General features: G+C 45.8%; 1 protein-coding gene across 1 annotated transcript in view; it reads right to left on the bottom strand.

Moving 5' to 3' along the window:
* MRPL15 (mitochondrial ribosomal protein L15) overlaps positions 1 to 14,588 on the bottom strand; it is a 170,141-nt gene that overhangs the window by 41,405 nt on the left and 114,148 nt on the right. The window contains exon 4 of the mRNA XM_069621054.1: positions 11,578 to 11,701. Within this exon, the coding sequence (XP_069477155.1) occupies positions 11,578 to 11,701 (124 nt within the window). The remainder of the gene's footprint in view (positions 1 to 11,577; positions 11,702 to 14,588) is intronic.

Genomic DNA, 14,588 nt, shown 5'->3' with positions numbered 1-14,588 from the left:
TAGAGCAAAACTCTTTGAAAAATAGCAAAATGCAGTAAAAGCTCGAGAGCTATAGCACAAGGACTCCAACACTTGAACATGCGGTACTAATCTGAAGATGGCTGCCAGAGGAGGGGCTTGGGTAGCAGGCAGTCATTACTGAGGGCAGTATGACCCAGAAACCAGCGATTGGTTGATAGGAGAAAGACAGTTCAGAAGTGAAACTGAAACTGATTTTTTCTTTACTGAGGATTCCCAGCCTGACGACGGGGAATATTCATGAGCATGTGAATACATGCTGGAGAAATTTCTCATGCTGGAGACTGTGCAAGTATGGTGAGCTAAAGACTCTGGTTAATAGTCTAACCCGGGATATAGGCCGGTAATGGAGAAACTCCCAGAACACCCCTTGTTTTTGCATATTAAGTAGCTTTGGTTTTTCACCCTAAATTACGAGGGTAATCCAGACGTGGAACCCTTGTTCACTGTTCTTAAGAGAGGCACAGCTCCACCTCCCTGACGAGGCCCAACCAGACCGAAACACGTGTCTGGGGTTGCTGTTGGTACTCTTGTTCAGAAGAGAATTGCCAGGCATTTCGGTGCTGGACTGCCCTTGGGCAGGACAAAGACTGATATGTAGTGGAAATTTCTCTTCTGTGAAAGTATGGTGAGCTAAAGACTCTGGTTGAGACTCTAACCCGGGATATAGGCCAGTATTGGAGAAACTCCCAGAACCCCCCCTTGTTTTTGCTCTCTCCAGGGGAAATATTGAACCTGAAAAAATCCAAAATTGAAAAAAAAAGAAAAACAAAATTTGCTTGAAATTGTTGGAAAAGCACCGTTCATTGCGCATTTTCATTGTTGCTGCCGTTTTGTGATCTTTTTAATACCTGAAGCTGACTTGCTATTTTGAAAGCACAAGTTTTCCCACTATTGCCTGCTTATTTGACAGATTGTTGGCACTTCCAAGATGGCTGCAATTGTTTTCTTTGTTCTCAAGGCAGGCTGGTTGAGCTGCCTTTCCCTGTGCAGCACTCCAATTGGTTGCCGAGTGTCTTTTTCCATCCAACCAGGGACCGGCAGGCTTCAGCCAGCCCCCTCAGCAAAGGCTCACTTCTAAGGCCCCCGTCCGCTCCCTGTCTGCTACCGGAACGTTAATTGCGGTCCTCCCTGCACCTTACCCACAATGATGCTGCCACCTCACTCCTCTAAGAAATCTGGACTGCCTTGACATGGTCACCTCTGAAACGATGGGTTAGTTCCCTCCTTCTGGACTCACTCCTACCACCTTTGACCATCACGGTTCTTTCTGCTTTTTTCTCTTATTTTGTCATCCCGATGAGCAGTGCTTGTAAAACCATTTGCTAACATACGTATCCCTGATTGGAAAGTTAAATCTTGCTGTTTTTTGCTAGAAAGTGAAATCTTGCTGTTTTTTACTAGAATGTCAACGCTTGCTGCCCATAGCTAAATTCTCTGTACTTTGCTTGTATACTCTTGCTTCTCTGTAACTTGCCAGCCCAGTGACCTCATCACTCTTGTCCCACACCTACCTGCCATAGCCCCCCAGCTTCTCCATCCTCTGCTTGCTTCCACCCCCATGGCGCATTCTGTTCTCCTATCTTTTCCAACTGCTTCTGAATTGACTATCCTTCCCTTCTCACTAAGTCTGGCAGGAAGAAGTTCAAGGATATCTTGGCCTCTAACCCTGGTCTTCCTATCGCCGACACCTACTCCAATGCTTCCTCCAAACAGACCCTCACCGACATCCTCTTTGTCATTCCTTCGCCAGATCTATGGAGTCTTCATTTGATCTCTGTGCTCCGTCTATCTCCTTCTCTCCCAATAATGGTGGCACTCGCTGGGAAGATCTCATGGCGTCCTTCGACTCCTCTAAAGTCATCATTAATGTCTACCTTCATGGCACTGTCATGGTCCAAGGCCCTCAGGCCAATCTCCTCCTCTTTGATAGGCGCTTCCCTCATCAATTTCCTCATCTCCTGCTGTCCTCTCCTCTGCCGGTTTGGCTACCTTGATATATCCTAGGGCTCTTTCTCCTCTGCAGGGCATACCTCTGATCTGTGCCCCTGCCCGGAAGGGTTTTAAGGCTGGTAACCTTCTTCATCTTGCCACTCTCAACTCTCGCTCTGCTGTCAAACACTCCTCTGACATCTGCCACCTCCTTGAAGAGCTAGACCTTGATGTCCTTCGTCTTACTGAGACATGGTTAACGGCCAGCTCGTTTACGTGCTTTGACACTCCTCCCTGATGGCTACAAGATAGTCCCTGCACCCAGATCATCACGGTCTGGTGGGGGGATATCCCCGATCTTTCCTGCGTGGATTCCTGCCTCTATCATTCCCACACAGACGTACTCCTCTTTTGAATGCCTGGTCTGTAGGCTTGCTCTCGCTCCTACCCATTCACTTACTGTGGCTACCATCTACCGGCCTCCTGCTCAAATCACCTTATTTTTCTGTGTGGGCGTACCTCTCCTCCTCCCTCCTGGCCTCTACCAACTCCTCCTCCTCCTCCTCCTCCTCGGTGACCTCAATATCCATTTAGACTCTCCTTGTTTCTCCTTTTGACGCTTTGTGACCTCTGCGACTCCCTCTCCCTGTCCATCCTCCCCTCCGGCCCGACTCGCTCTGCAGGGCACACACTCGATGTCTTGATCTCCTCTGACCTCCCCCTCTCCATCCCTCTTACCACTCCTCTCTCCTGGAGCGATCTGTCCCTCCTCTCCTCATCTCATCTCTTCCGCTCTCCCCCCCCTCCAAGCCCCAAGCCAAGCCTACCCCAACATTGCCACCTACCTTCTCGGACATCCGGCCAATGAAGCATGTGTCAGTTGAGGCTTTTGCCTCCACCACCTCTCCCCCCCCTCCACCACTGCCCGACTCGCATCCTGACACAGCCCTGTCCCTGCTCCACTACTCCATTTCTGATACTTTTGATGCTCTTGCCCCTGTCATGAGGATCCATTGAAACTCCAAAGCAAAGTGCAATTCCTGGTATGACTCTGACCAAGCTACACTTAAAAATAAGTGTAGGGAGGCTGAGAGGAAATAGAGGATAAACAAGAATCCTCCGACAAACTGGCCGGTCGCCTGCTCCAAAGGCAATACCGACTCTCCATCCTCACCAAGAAGAGAGTACACATTCAAGCCCGTGTCTCTGCAGCATCTAACAACTCGGTGGAAATCTTTAAAAATCAGCAAGGAGCTGGCCAACCCTGCTGCAGTCTCTATCCCTCCTGTTGCCTCCCAGGCTCTTTGCAATGCCCTTGCCTCTCACTTCATCTCAAAAACCCAGGACAACCTGTCCACCGTTTCCTCCTTTCCCCACCCCTCTACATCTGTGCTTGCTGACCCTCCTTCAGCCACCTCCCTACCCCACCTTCTCATCCTTTTTTTTTTCTCCCCCTGATGAGGTTGCTAGACAAGTCCGATCTATGAAAGCCTCTTCCAAACAGGTTCATCCCTGTTACTCCGAAACCATCAAGGACCACATTGATACCCTCGCTCCGGCCCTTGCCAATTTTTACATCCACTCCTTTGCCTCTGGATCCTTCCCCTCCCCTCTGAAGCACTCCCTTGTGCGTCCTCTTCTCAAGAAACCCACAGCTGATCCTTCTTGTCCGGCTAACTACCGCCCAGTTTCCATTAGTCCCTTTCTGGGCAAACTCCTGGAAAAGCTGGCCATCTCTCAGCTTAACCTTCATTCCGATTCTGTTGGCTGGCTCCATGACTACCAGTCTGGCTTCAGAGCTGCCAGAAGCACAGAGCAGAACCCGATAGTATGGAGAAGCATGGTTTGTTATCATTACCCATCATTATTATGGAATCATTACCCATTGTAAGGGAACCATTACCCATTTAGGGATTAGTTATCCATCATTGCATCCTGTTTAGTTATCCATCATACATTCTGATTAGTAGTGACATGAAGTAGTATCATTAGACTATCCACATTATTTTGCCACTTTGTATGCATTTGCAATTGTCTATAAATGAGGCCTGTTATATTTGAAGTGCCATATAGAGAGACACGTTATATTTGTAGAGACACATGTAGAGATGTTGTTATGTATTATTTATGCATTGTAGAGAGACACGCATTGAGTGTGCACTTACAATATGCATGAAGTTTGCATTATAGATAGTGCTTGGGTTTGCGAAAGAGTGTAAACGCTAGAAAGCATTTAGCTGGCTCTGAAGGCATTCAGAAGCTGTTTGTTCCGGGAGAGATTGTTATGAGTTACAGTGTACAAGTATTTTTTAAACAGTTTGCTTGGCAGACAGAGATAACATGAGCTTTGTCCGAGAGGGAGAAGGCATTGTGCCTTATCTGGCTTGTGTTTCGCAGAGAAGAGGAAGGTGTGGTAGGCAGCGCCATGGAGAGGAGCTTTGCACAGAGAGCTTTGCATGCTGAAGGATGGAGGGATTTGAATGGAGAAATATGAGGAGATGGTGTTTGGTAAGGCAGACAGAAGATTGATATGGTATAGATATGTAGAAAATGGCATGATGACCAGAACACATAGTGATTGAAAAAGTACAGAACATGCAGCACAGACATTTAGGCACTGCTCATATTTAGAAACGCTGACAGAGGCATTTTAGCTTGGAGAGAACGAGGGTAACCATGGATATGTGTACGTCATTGAATAGTATAACCAGAGGTGAGGAGATTGGAGTTTTTTTAGATGTAGATGGAGATGACTTGGAGAGAGACGTTTGGCTGGCATGAGATCGAGAGGCGAATGAAAGGAAGTTGCCATTGAGGAAGAAGTGTTTTTGGTGCAGCAGATTCCAATGGCTTTGGGAGTTCGGAAGCTTGGGGAAGCATTCTGATGAGAGCAGAGTTTGAGAGCTTGGCAGAGGCATTGAGGCAGTTCGAGTGACCAGACTGGCAGAGTGAACTGGAGAGGGGAGTATTGCTGAATAAGACATGTGCATGGGGAATTAGAACAGACACTCACACACAGCTATAGATGGGGTAATCAGACAGGGTTTGTCTTAGAGAGTGTGAAGTATGCTTGCATTAGAAGCCCATGAGGCTTATAGTTATTGCATTGCTGGTAGATTTGCACCAAAAGCATAATAGGTGCAAATTCGAGATTTGCATTATAGAAGTGTTTGCAGCATGCATTGCTATGTATGAATAAAAGTGTTTCTATTGTTGAATCGATTCATGTGTTTTCTTTGTGTCTTATGTTAATGTGTCCATTGGAGTAAGATAGGAGTATGATGGGAGTAATCTAGGAGTAACAGTGCACAAAAGCCCTGAGATACAAGAGCAGGGGGGCATTGTGATCCACACCCCCCTAGGAGATTGTCTAAGACTGATACATGGTCGCCCACTAGGGGCTAGGCCAATAGTAGATTTGTCCGATTTGTTGCACGATCTAACAACAGAAACTGCTCTCCTGAACATCTGTGAAGATCTGCTCTCCAACCTTGACTCCACATTCACTGTGTCCTCATCCTACTCGATCTCTTGTGTGCCTTAGACACTGTCAACCATACCATCCTGGTCAACCGTCTTTGTGATAACCTGGATATCACCAATCAGGCTATGGCCTGGCTGACCTCTTTTCTCTGTGATCGACCCTCCAAGGTCCAACTTGGGTCCTTGCTATCATCTATCTCCCTGTCTACCTGTGGTGTTCCCCAGGGGTCTAACCTCTTGCCCTGGCTTTTCAACCAATACCTGGCAACTCGCCCACTACATCGCCATTTTCTGCTCAAATTTCCAGTGCTACACTGACAACAACTCATTTTCAGGCTGCCCTCGGACACCTCCTTTCCCTCTCGCTCTCCTCTGATTGCCTAACTACCATTCAAGATTGGTGTGCCACCGACGATCTTTGTCTGAATGCCAGAAAGACTAAGATCCTCCGCATCGGCACACCTTCAACATTGTTTCCCCTCACTCTCTGAATGGCCTCCCTTGGCCCTCCTCCTACCCCCACCTTCTAGGGTAATAACCTTAGGGTCATCTGACTCCACACTTTCCTTCTCTGATGTCTCCAAAAAGTCAAACTTCCTACTGCACCTCCTCAGAGGTACCCTGCCTTTCCTCTCCTTCCCCAGAAGCTCACCTTCTCCCAAGCTCTGGTTCTCTATAGGTTGGACTATTTTAACAACCTCTTTCTAAATCTACCTGTGTCTACTTTCCGCCCCTCTGCAACTAATCCAGAACAGGACTGTGAGACTTGTGCTTGGCCTCAAGCCCTGGCATTGTATCCAGCTCTGAATTCTCTTTGGCTCCCAGGGGATGCAAGGATTACATTCTAAACCCTCTGCATTGTCCACAAGGCTTTCTGGTGACTGGGTCCAAAATACCTTCAGCTATCCCTCCCTCTACCTCCAACTCCCTCAGGGTCAGTCGTTTTTCAAAGAAACAAGCTGGGGGTAGATCTCGGTCTTCGGCTGAGGCCTCCCTCTGCAACAGCCACCCTGCCACTCTAAAACATGAGGAGAACCAACTCCGGTTCCGGAAGCACCTCAAGATGTTCATCTTTGCTTCTGCCTTCACCCCCCCCCCCTCTCCCCTGCTGATCTGCTCTCTCTCGGCACTGTGCACCTGACCACCCTCTGTCCTCCGGGCCCCGGTACCTGCTCACCCTGCCACCCTCCCGCACTACCTCCGGGACACCCCTGGCACTGGGGTCTGTATCTGTACCCATACAGTCCCCCCCTTTTTCTTCCTGCACTTATCAGACCTACCCTGTCTGCTGCCTTAAACACAGCACTTGGCACTTGCTGCCTGCGCTACCACTGTTTGTTGCCTTTATTCTTTTTTTATTATTATTTATCGGTTTCTCCTTTGCTCCGCACTTTTCACTTCTCCCCCCTTCCATGCACTTTTCCCCTCTCCATCTCCCATGAACTTGCACGTTCTCAATGTCACTGGGCCTAGTAAGATTGTTTTGTTCTCCCCTGTTCCCCTCCCTTGCCCTGTCGCACTCTGAAACACTTGTGTACGAGCGCGAGAGTAATAAAATATCAATTCAGTTGTGCTCAGCAAACTGGACTACTGCTCAAGGCAACTACTTGGCCTTACCCTCTATCTTTCCTCCCTCGAGAAAAAGTCCTCAACTTTTCTACCTGCATGCTTTACAACATGCTGGTTGGCTCTCCATTTACAACCGCTCTCTTTTGAAGTTACTTCTCAGAGTCTACAATGCAATCAATGGTCTTGCGTCTCAATTTATGATTGTATCTAGTTTACTGACCATCTCGCTCCCTCCGATCTTCCATTGCATTCAACCTCACCGGCCCATACTCTCCCTGTGCCTCCTCTTACTTCATCTCTTTCTCCCCACTGGAACCCACTGCCCATAACAATCAAAGCCAGCCCAACTGTGGATCGCTTCGAAGCCCAGCTTAAACTTTACTTACTTGCTAAAGATAAGAGCTCCCCCTGCCCTCCACGCATCCTCCATACCTGACCCTTTTGTATATTTAAATATTACTCTTTAGTTTGAGGCACTTGCCCCTTAGATTATTACCATTGTAATTCAACAGTTCCCACTTTTTATGCCCTCAAACTGGCACACCACTTGTTCTCATCTTTATGCTATTGTACAGGGACCATTCATAGGAATGCCTCCACCATTTGTAAATGCATTACTGTTAAAATCGTTTTTGATCGAAACTCACATCCCTGTAGTTCAAATAAATACAAATTGTTATCTGGCATTTTACACTTGCAAAATAAAACTAAACATTACACTACCACAACATTTTAGGAGGTAAAAAGCCAGAACGTGCCCAGGATCTCAGCCATAGCTCTTCAAGCATCTAAGTTTGCAAACTGCAAAAAAGAAAACCTTTCTTTGCCTCACTGCATTGATATAGAACCTCTCAGTGGAAAAATAGGTCTTGACTTATTTTCTTTGGCTGTCAAAATTGGGATCACTTAGAAGTTAATGTGTTGAAGTCTGCGCTACACACAAAGCTGCACTCATACTTGGTTTATTAGACTATGCTGTTTGCTCCATGCATACAATAATACTCATGTATACACTGTACAACACAGGCTGAATTGTCCCTTAGCGTGATCTTTGCTTGCAGTGTCGTCATTTGTTTTTCTCACCACCCAGAACTTCTAGGTGTCTCCAAGTAATCACCAAGCCTTCACAATCACACTAGCCCTAAACCTGACCCTTAAAGGAATGGTTCGCCCAAAACATTTTCTTTCAAAAATAGATAGGCAACATAAAAAAAAGATTGGCTTTTTTTTTCGAAGTCCCTATGTAAAGTTTGGAGCAATTCAAGCTCAAAAATTGAAAAAGCAAGCACATGGGCGCATCTGGCTTTTGCGGCACTAATGAAGGAAAAGCCAGCCAGCTGTAGTAAACAAAAGCTACCACTGGGTGGCTTTCCTTCATTGGTGCCGGGACTTGGAGGACACGGACAGGAGACTACAGGCAGAAAAGCTGCAGCTGCATCTCGGTAAGTGCTATTTATCCACGGGGAGCCCTAGAGCCCCAAATGGGAAAGCAGATTTAGGCAGAAACACTGCAGCATTTAGCATTGCGGAAAACAACCGCGTAGTGTTTCTGCATAAATCTGCTTTCTCATTTGGGGCTTTAGGGCTCCCCCCATGGGGAGCCCTAGAGCCTCAAATGGGAAAGCAGATTTAGGCAGAAACACAGCGGCATGTAAACACAACCGTGTTGTGTTTCTGCCTGCCTTTGCTTTCACTTTGGGTCTCCGGTGCTCTCCTGGGGGAGCACCGGAGACCCAAAGTGATAGCCACGGCAGACAGAAACACAATGCGGTTGTGTTTGAAAACGCTGCAGTTTTTCTTTCTGAGTTTCTAAGGCTCCTCCGAGCCAGAGGAGCCTGAGAAACGTAGAAAGAAAAACCGCAGCGTTTTCAAACACAATAACGTTGTATTATGTTTGCGGTCGCTTCAAAAGCTACAGCAAACATAAATACAATGTTTTTAAAGCTGCGGTTTTATTTCTAAGTTTTCCGGGCTCCTCCAGCCCGGAAAACTTAGAAAAAAAAACGCAGCTAGTGTTTATTTTTATTAAAAAAATAGCACTTACCGAGATGCAGCTGCAGCTTTTCTGCCTGTAGTCTCCGGTCCCTGTCCTCCGCGTACAGCACCAATGAAGGAAAAGCCACCCAGTGGTAGCTTTTGTTTACTACAGCTGGCTGGCTTTTCCTTCATTAGTGCCGCAAAAGCCAAAGCGAGCACAGCGGCGGGCATCCATTTCACAAAATGGATACCCCCATGTGCTATCTTTGAGCTTGAGTTGCTCAAAATTTTACATAGGGACTTCGAAAAAAAAAAAAAAGCCAATCGTTTTTTTTTTATGTTGCCTATCTATTTTTGAAATAAAATGTTTTGGGTGAACCATTGCTTTAATGTTAACTACAGCCCTTGCACCCCTAACCTGAAGGCTTACTCTAATACTCCAGCACTCTCTCAAGCATCTTATTTGCGATTAATACAAAACCACAAATAATTGCAAAATGAACGTTGACCCTAATTCCAACCCCATCACTAGCCTTCCACAAATTCCACAGCCCTTACTGTAACACAGACCCTTACTCGAACGCTAACCTTACCCTAACCCTAACTCTACCCCGTACTCTACCCAAACCAAACATAAACCAGGAAATAACAAGCCCTACACACTCTCCTTAACCCCAACACATACCCTGAATGTTTTGCTACTATTCATCTGCATGTTTTTACTGCATTTTGCTTGCTGACTCTGCATTTTAGGTGGCAACATTTTGACTGGCCACCACTAGCAGCTCTGCTTACTCCTTCAACCTCTGTCCCCAGACTGGAGTGCTTGAGGCAACTGAACCTTACCCATTTTATAAGCATCTGAAGGATGAAATGATTTGCCGGCTCCCCCAGAAAACAAGTATCCAGACACCAAGCTTCTAAACCGTTCTGCCATTATTATGCCGCAGGTAAGAAATGCCAGTTTCATTTTTACCAGAGGGAAATTGCATTGCCCCGTAAGTACTACCTAAATAACAGCAGCATTAATGCCGTCTGTCTCCCTTTGGCCTGCCACCTTCTGTGCCCAAAGTTTTGGAACGTTACTTCGAAGGGATGGGAGGGGCTTAGCTCCCTCTCACATCCCATGGCTTCCTCTCACCCCACATCTTTTCGGTTTGAGTGCAAGGGGGTTGGCCGACTGGCCACCCGGCCCTACATTTCTTTAATCTCTTTGCCCTGCTGTACGGTGCCACCTGGCTTCCCCACATACCTGCCCTCTCTGAACCCCCCCAACCCCACTTACATGGCTACTTTTTCAGCAGCTGACACCCCTATCAGATACCCGAATACTGCACACCACTGCCATCTTAGATTCGCACTTGAATTTCTTCCCTGGCAGCTATGGCATACTCACTGCCAGCGGGAAAATGCCAGCATCACAGACTGCCGGCATGTCCCTGCCAGCTTTAAGGACTACATCGGGATGCAAACTTGTGATCTGCAGCTTGCACAGAGATCGCTGCAACCGTGCATCAACCAAATGAAGTACCTTACATATGATATAAAAATAAGCATGTTGTGGGTTTACCTACTTAAGGGTATTTAAAAATAATAAGTGCTGGTAAAGGAGACGTAAATCGGGGGTGGGGTGTATGGTAGGTGAAAGAGGAGTAAAATCAAAAAGTAATGCAAGGTCATGAATTAAGTAATGCGTGGCTTATGACATTTGGGCAGCCTCTTACCGCTACAAAAGGGATGGCTGTAAGGTTTTGAATTAATCAAAAAAAGTATCGTTATTCTGGGCAGCTTTCCATACCGTTGATGTCCATCAGCACCGACCAGTCATAGGTTATACACTACACTTTCTCCAGGGCCTATTTGTGTAGCCAGTATGCCGCTGGTCATACGGTATCCACATTTCCTGAGGCCAGAAGAATCCTTATGGCACTTTCGGTCATCCCATTCACCCAGAAAAAAAAGACAACCACAGTATACAGCTCTTTCATTTGGGGGCCAGTATAAACTTGGTGGTAGTCAGCTTTGTTACAGAGTATAGACTGGTGGCTCTCTGGTTCTCAGTCAGATAGTGGTAGCTCAGCGCTCACTCATATTAGTCATCTCGGCAGGTGGCTGTAACCTTGTGTTTTTTTTTTATTATTATTAAGTTTATTAAAGTTTACATAAAACCAAACTGAACATCAAGTTTCTCAATGTCATAACTATAGAATTCATCATAAACATTCCCCACCAATACTACCACCCCCAAACTCAACATTAAGTAATAACAATCCGAACCATCACCACTATTAATCTAAAAATCTTCCCCACATTTGATCAAACAATTTAATTTTTTTGTTTCTGCGAAGAACAATCCTCTCAATTCTGGAAACCTGCCTCAAGTCCTCCACCCACTCTGAAAAGGTTGGTCTCTCATCACATTTCCATTTCCTCAAAATAATTTTCTTTGCCGAATTTGCAGCCCTGAAAAACCAGCATTTCATTGGGTGAGTTCTTCCACCTTATCATCCTCACCCAAGTAACCTTGTGTTTTCCAGCAGATTATTATTATTAAATATAAAGTTTCCCAATCCAGTTCCAGAACACCTTGGTACTCACCTAAACTCCTGGGGTCATAGAATGACGTAGTGATGACACCTCCATTTTTCTCTACCGCAGCAATGGCCAGTTCTGATGCCCACTGCACCTCGATGTTCACTTTCGATGCAAAAATATCGGCACCCTGCGAGTTACATAAATGTGGAGGTTAGGCAGCATATTTTAACTGCGGTCGAACAAAAGCACTCCGACAAACCAACACACAACCAGCTGCATTCCTAGTATTGTGCACAAGAGTCCAATTTGAATAGATCCAAAAAGTATGCCAGCATCACATTACTGGGGTCAAAGGAATCCTATTAATTAATTCACGTTCCAGAAATGGTTGCAAATATCACGTACACAGAACGGAATAAGTAACACACGATACCTCAGGTTATCACAACTTTTATTATTTTGGTAATGCATTCAAATGCCAAACAAGGAAGAGTAACAATTAGATGTTCTGATTTTTGGGAGGCGTAGAGGACTAATATTAACATGACTTCGTAATGTGCTATGTTACCTATTATGCAGACGCATGGACATTTTCCCCAAGTCTTCACGAAACTTCAAGCAGTGGCAGATTTTAGCATTGGTAAACACTGCCACCTAGAGTGCAAAACGGAACAGTGCCGATGTTGCTGCAATTAATGTGGTTTCTGGAAAAAACAGTCCTGTGATGCATAGAGTTCTTAAATGACAATTAATTACACCAATCCGTCAAAAAGACGAGTCTGGCTTTATTTCCGCTTTTTCTGTGAAGCGCCAACATCTTCAGTGACTGAGGAGATTAGGCATGACTATTTTATAGATTTGTAAGGTGGAATGTGTGGCAAAAGGAGTGGCACGCTTGGTGTGAGCATATTCAACACGGGAGTAGTTTCCATCCTACAAGCTGGATATTAGTCCCAGAGTCAGGGCTTTAAGCGGGACCGTGCTAGGCAGAGAGGAGCCCCGGCAGCCTCCAAGAACGGTCCATTAATGGGGGCACTGGAAGGGGATCGACACCCCCCTCCCCAAAACCCCGGCGAGTATGCACCACAACGTGCACACGTTTGGTATTAATAGGTAACCAAAGGGTTGAGTCAGCACCCGATTCCCACAGACTGCATGTGTTCAAATAGATCTATAGGACTCATGGGTTGCAGTCATTTTGCTGTTACTGTGGTATTATAAAAGAAAAAAAAAATCAGGAAGCACACGGTGTGCATTATGAGCCCACACGGGGGTTTACGGTTTGAATTACTGTCATGGATTTGGCATATTAAAAATAGTACACTTTCTTTTGTTTTCCCAAAATCCAGTTTGATTTTATGCAAAAGCTTCAGTAGCTTTCTTGATCTCGGGATGGTGATTTTAGGGGCAGTTGAAGATACATGTGGGCTCGTAGTGTCCACGCTCAAGCCCCCCTGGCCCGGGTCCTGAAACATTGTGGCGCACCATTTCCAGAGCGCACCCCGCCCCTGATTTCGTATTACACGTAAAGTGCTGCCTAGAGTTGTACTGTTGCAGTTAGGAGTGCGGCTTGTACTTGTTTAAAAGTTGTAAATAATTTGCTAGGAATGTAATTGGTTAAACACATTACAAAAAATATATTGGAGAGAAATAACAACGAGGGTGAAAGGATCACGTCTACTTAAGAGACTGGATCTCAGACTAACAGGCAAATGCCCATGGCTTTGTTTTCCGGGAGACCACATACCAGGTTTACCACCCACATTACCACACACACATACATTACCAATGACACTTCCTGGCCGTTGGAACGCGCCGTAAAGGCAGCATTGTGCTAAATAAGGTCGGTTTGTCATGTCACTAAATGTAAAGTGCATTTGACATTGACTGCGTGACATCTAATTTAGCCGCCGTGGGTAAGCCAGCCATAGCGTAGAGAGGTGGTTAGTCGATGCAAGGCGGAGATGGTCCCGTACAGCCGTTAAACCTGCCTCACGTGGCAAGCACATTTAGGAAGCTTCACGCATGCTATGAACATGCACACTCCCCAAGATGGTAATAATACTTGCATTAAAAGGTACCTACAAGCCCAAAACCGTAAAATCACACAATGTATAAGCACCTGAGCCTTCAAATCACTGCCGCAGATCATCATCAAGTCAAGTACACAGAGTCTCAACAATTCCACACGTGCAAGAATAAAAAAAACAGGGTGGTGACGGGTTGTAGAGGGCCACATTCAAATTGAAAGATGTATTGATTACATTATTCAATAAAACCGAGTTGGGTTGTTCAAATAACGGACTGTGCAGAGCCAAGCGCGTGGTTGAAAGCACAGGGCTAATGCATACCCCATATGTAAAGGAAAACTGACTGGGGATACCAATGTGTGGAAGGCGCGTAATCCCACGCCTACTTGGAACCGAGTGCATGGAATGGGTAGGACGCCTCTGAACTTTTAACCAAGTCAGGCTGACCAGCTTTCAACCAACTACTTCAAAGAGTCTATGCAACCAAGTGCATGTTTAGCACAACTCTACATTTTTTCCATACTTGTTAAGCATGGTCCTACAAGAAAAAAGGCTGAAGCAGACGTGGGCTAGAGGGAGATGCATGTGCGAAACAGCTCAAGTTATTCACCATAGTGACTACTGTACTCCTCATTGTCCCCCATGCTCCATACACTTTGAAGAAGATTCCCCTTAAGGCACTTTTTGTGCAACCCTCAGTTGAGGGCTGTGCAACCACTAACCATAAGGGGGAGCTAATACACCTGACAAGAAAGGGAAGCCAAAACTCTCTTAAAGGGAAGTAACATGGGAAGAGCAACAAGGCTTAACTCTTCTGTAGGAGTAGCAGGCTGGCACAAATCTACTTTTCGTCCACACACTAACTCTAGAAAATACACCAAACGGATATACTGAAAATATATACCTTTATTATGCTACACAGATAGATGAAGTGATGGAGACCTCCTTCATCTAAGTACTTAGGCACATAATACATCGTTAAAAAATACCCAGTATATGTATACAAACAAGGTTTTTTGAGGCCTTTTCACCCCAATACTTTAA

This window comes from Ambystoma mexicanum, chromosome 5q (genome assembly GCF_040938575.1).
Source record: "Ambystoma mexicanum isolate Mex_15411 chromosome 5q, UKY_AmexF1_1, whole genome shotgun sequence".
Classification (NCBI taxonomy): Eukaryota; Metazoa; Chordata; class Amphibia; order Caudata; family Ambystomatidae; genus Ambystoma; species Ambystoma mexicanum.
This window is presented reverse-complemented; position numbering and strand designations above follow the sequence as displayed.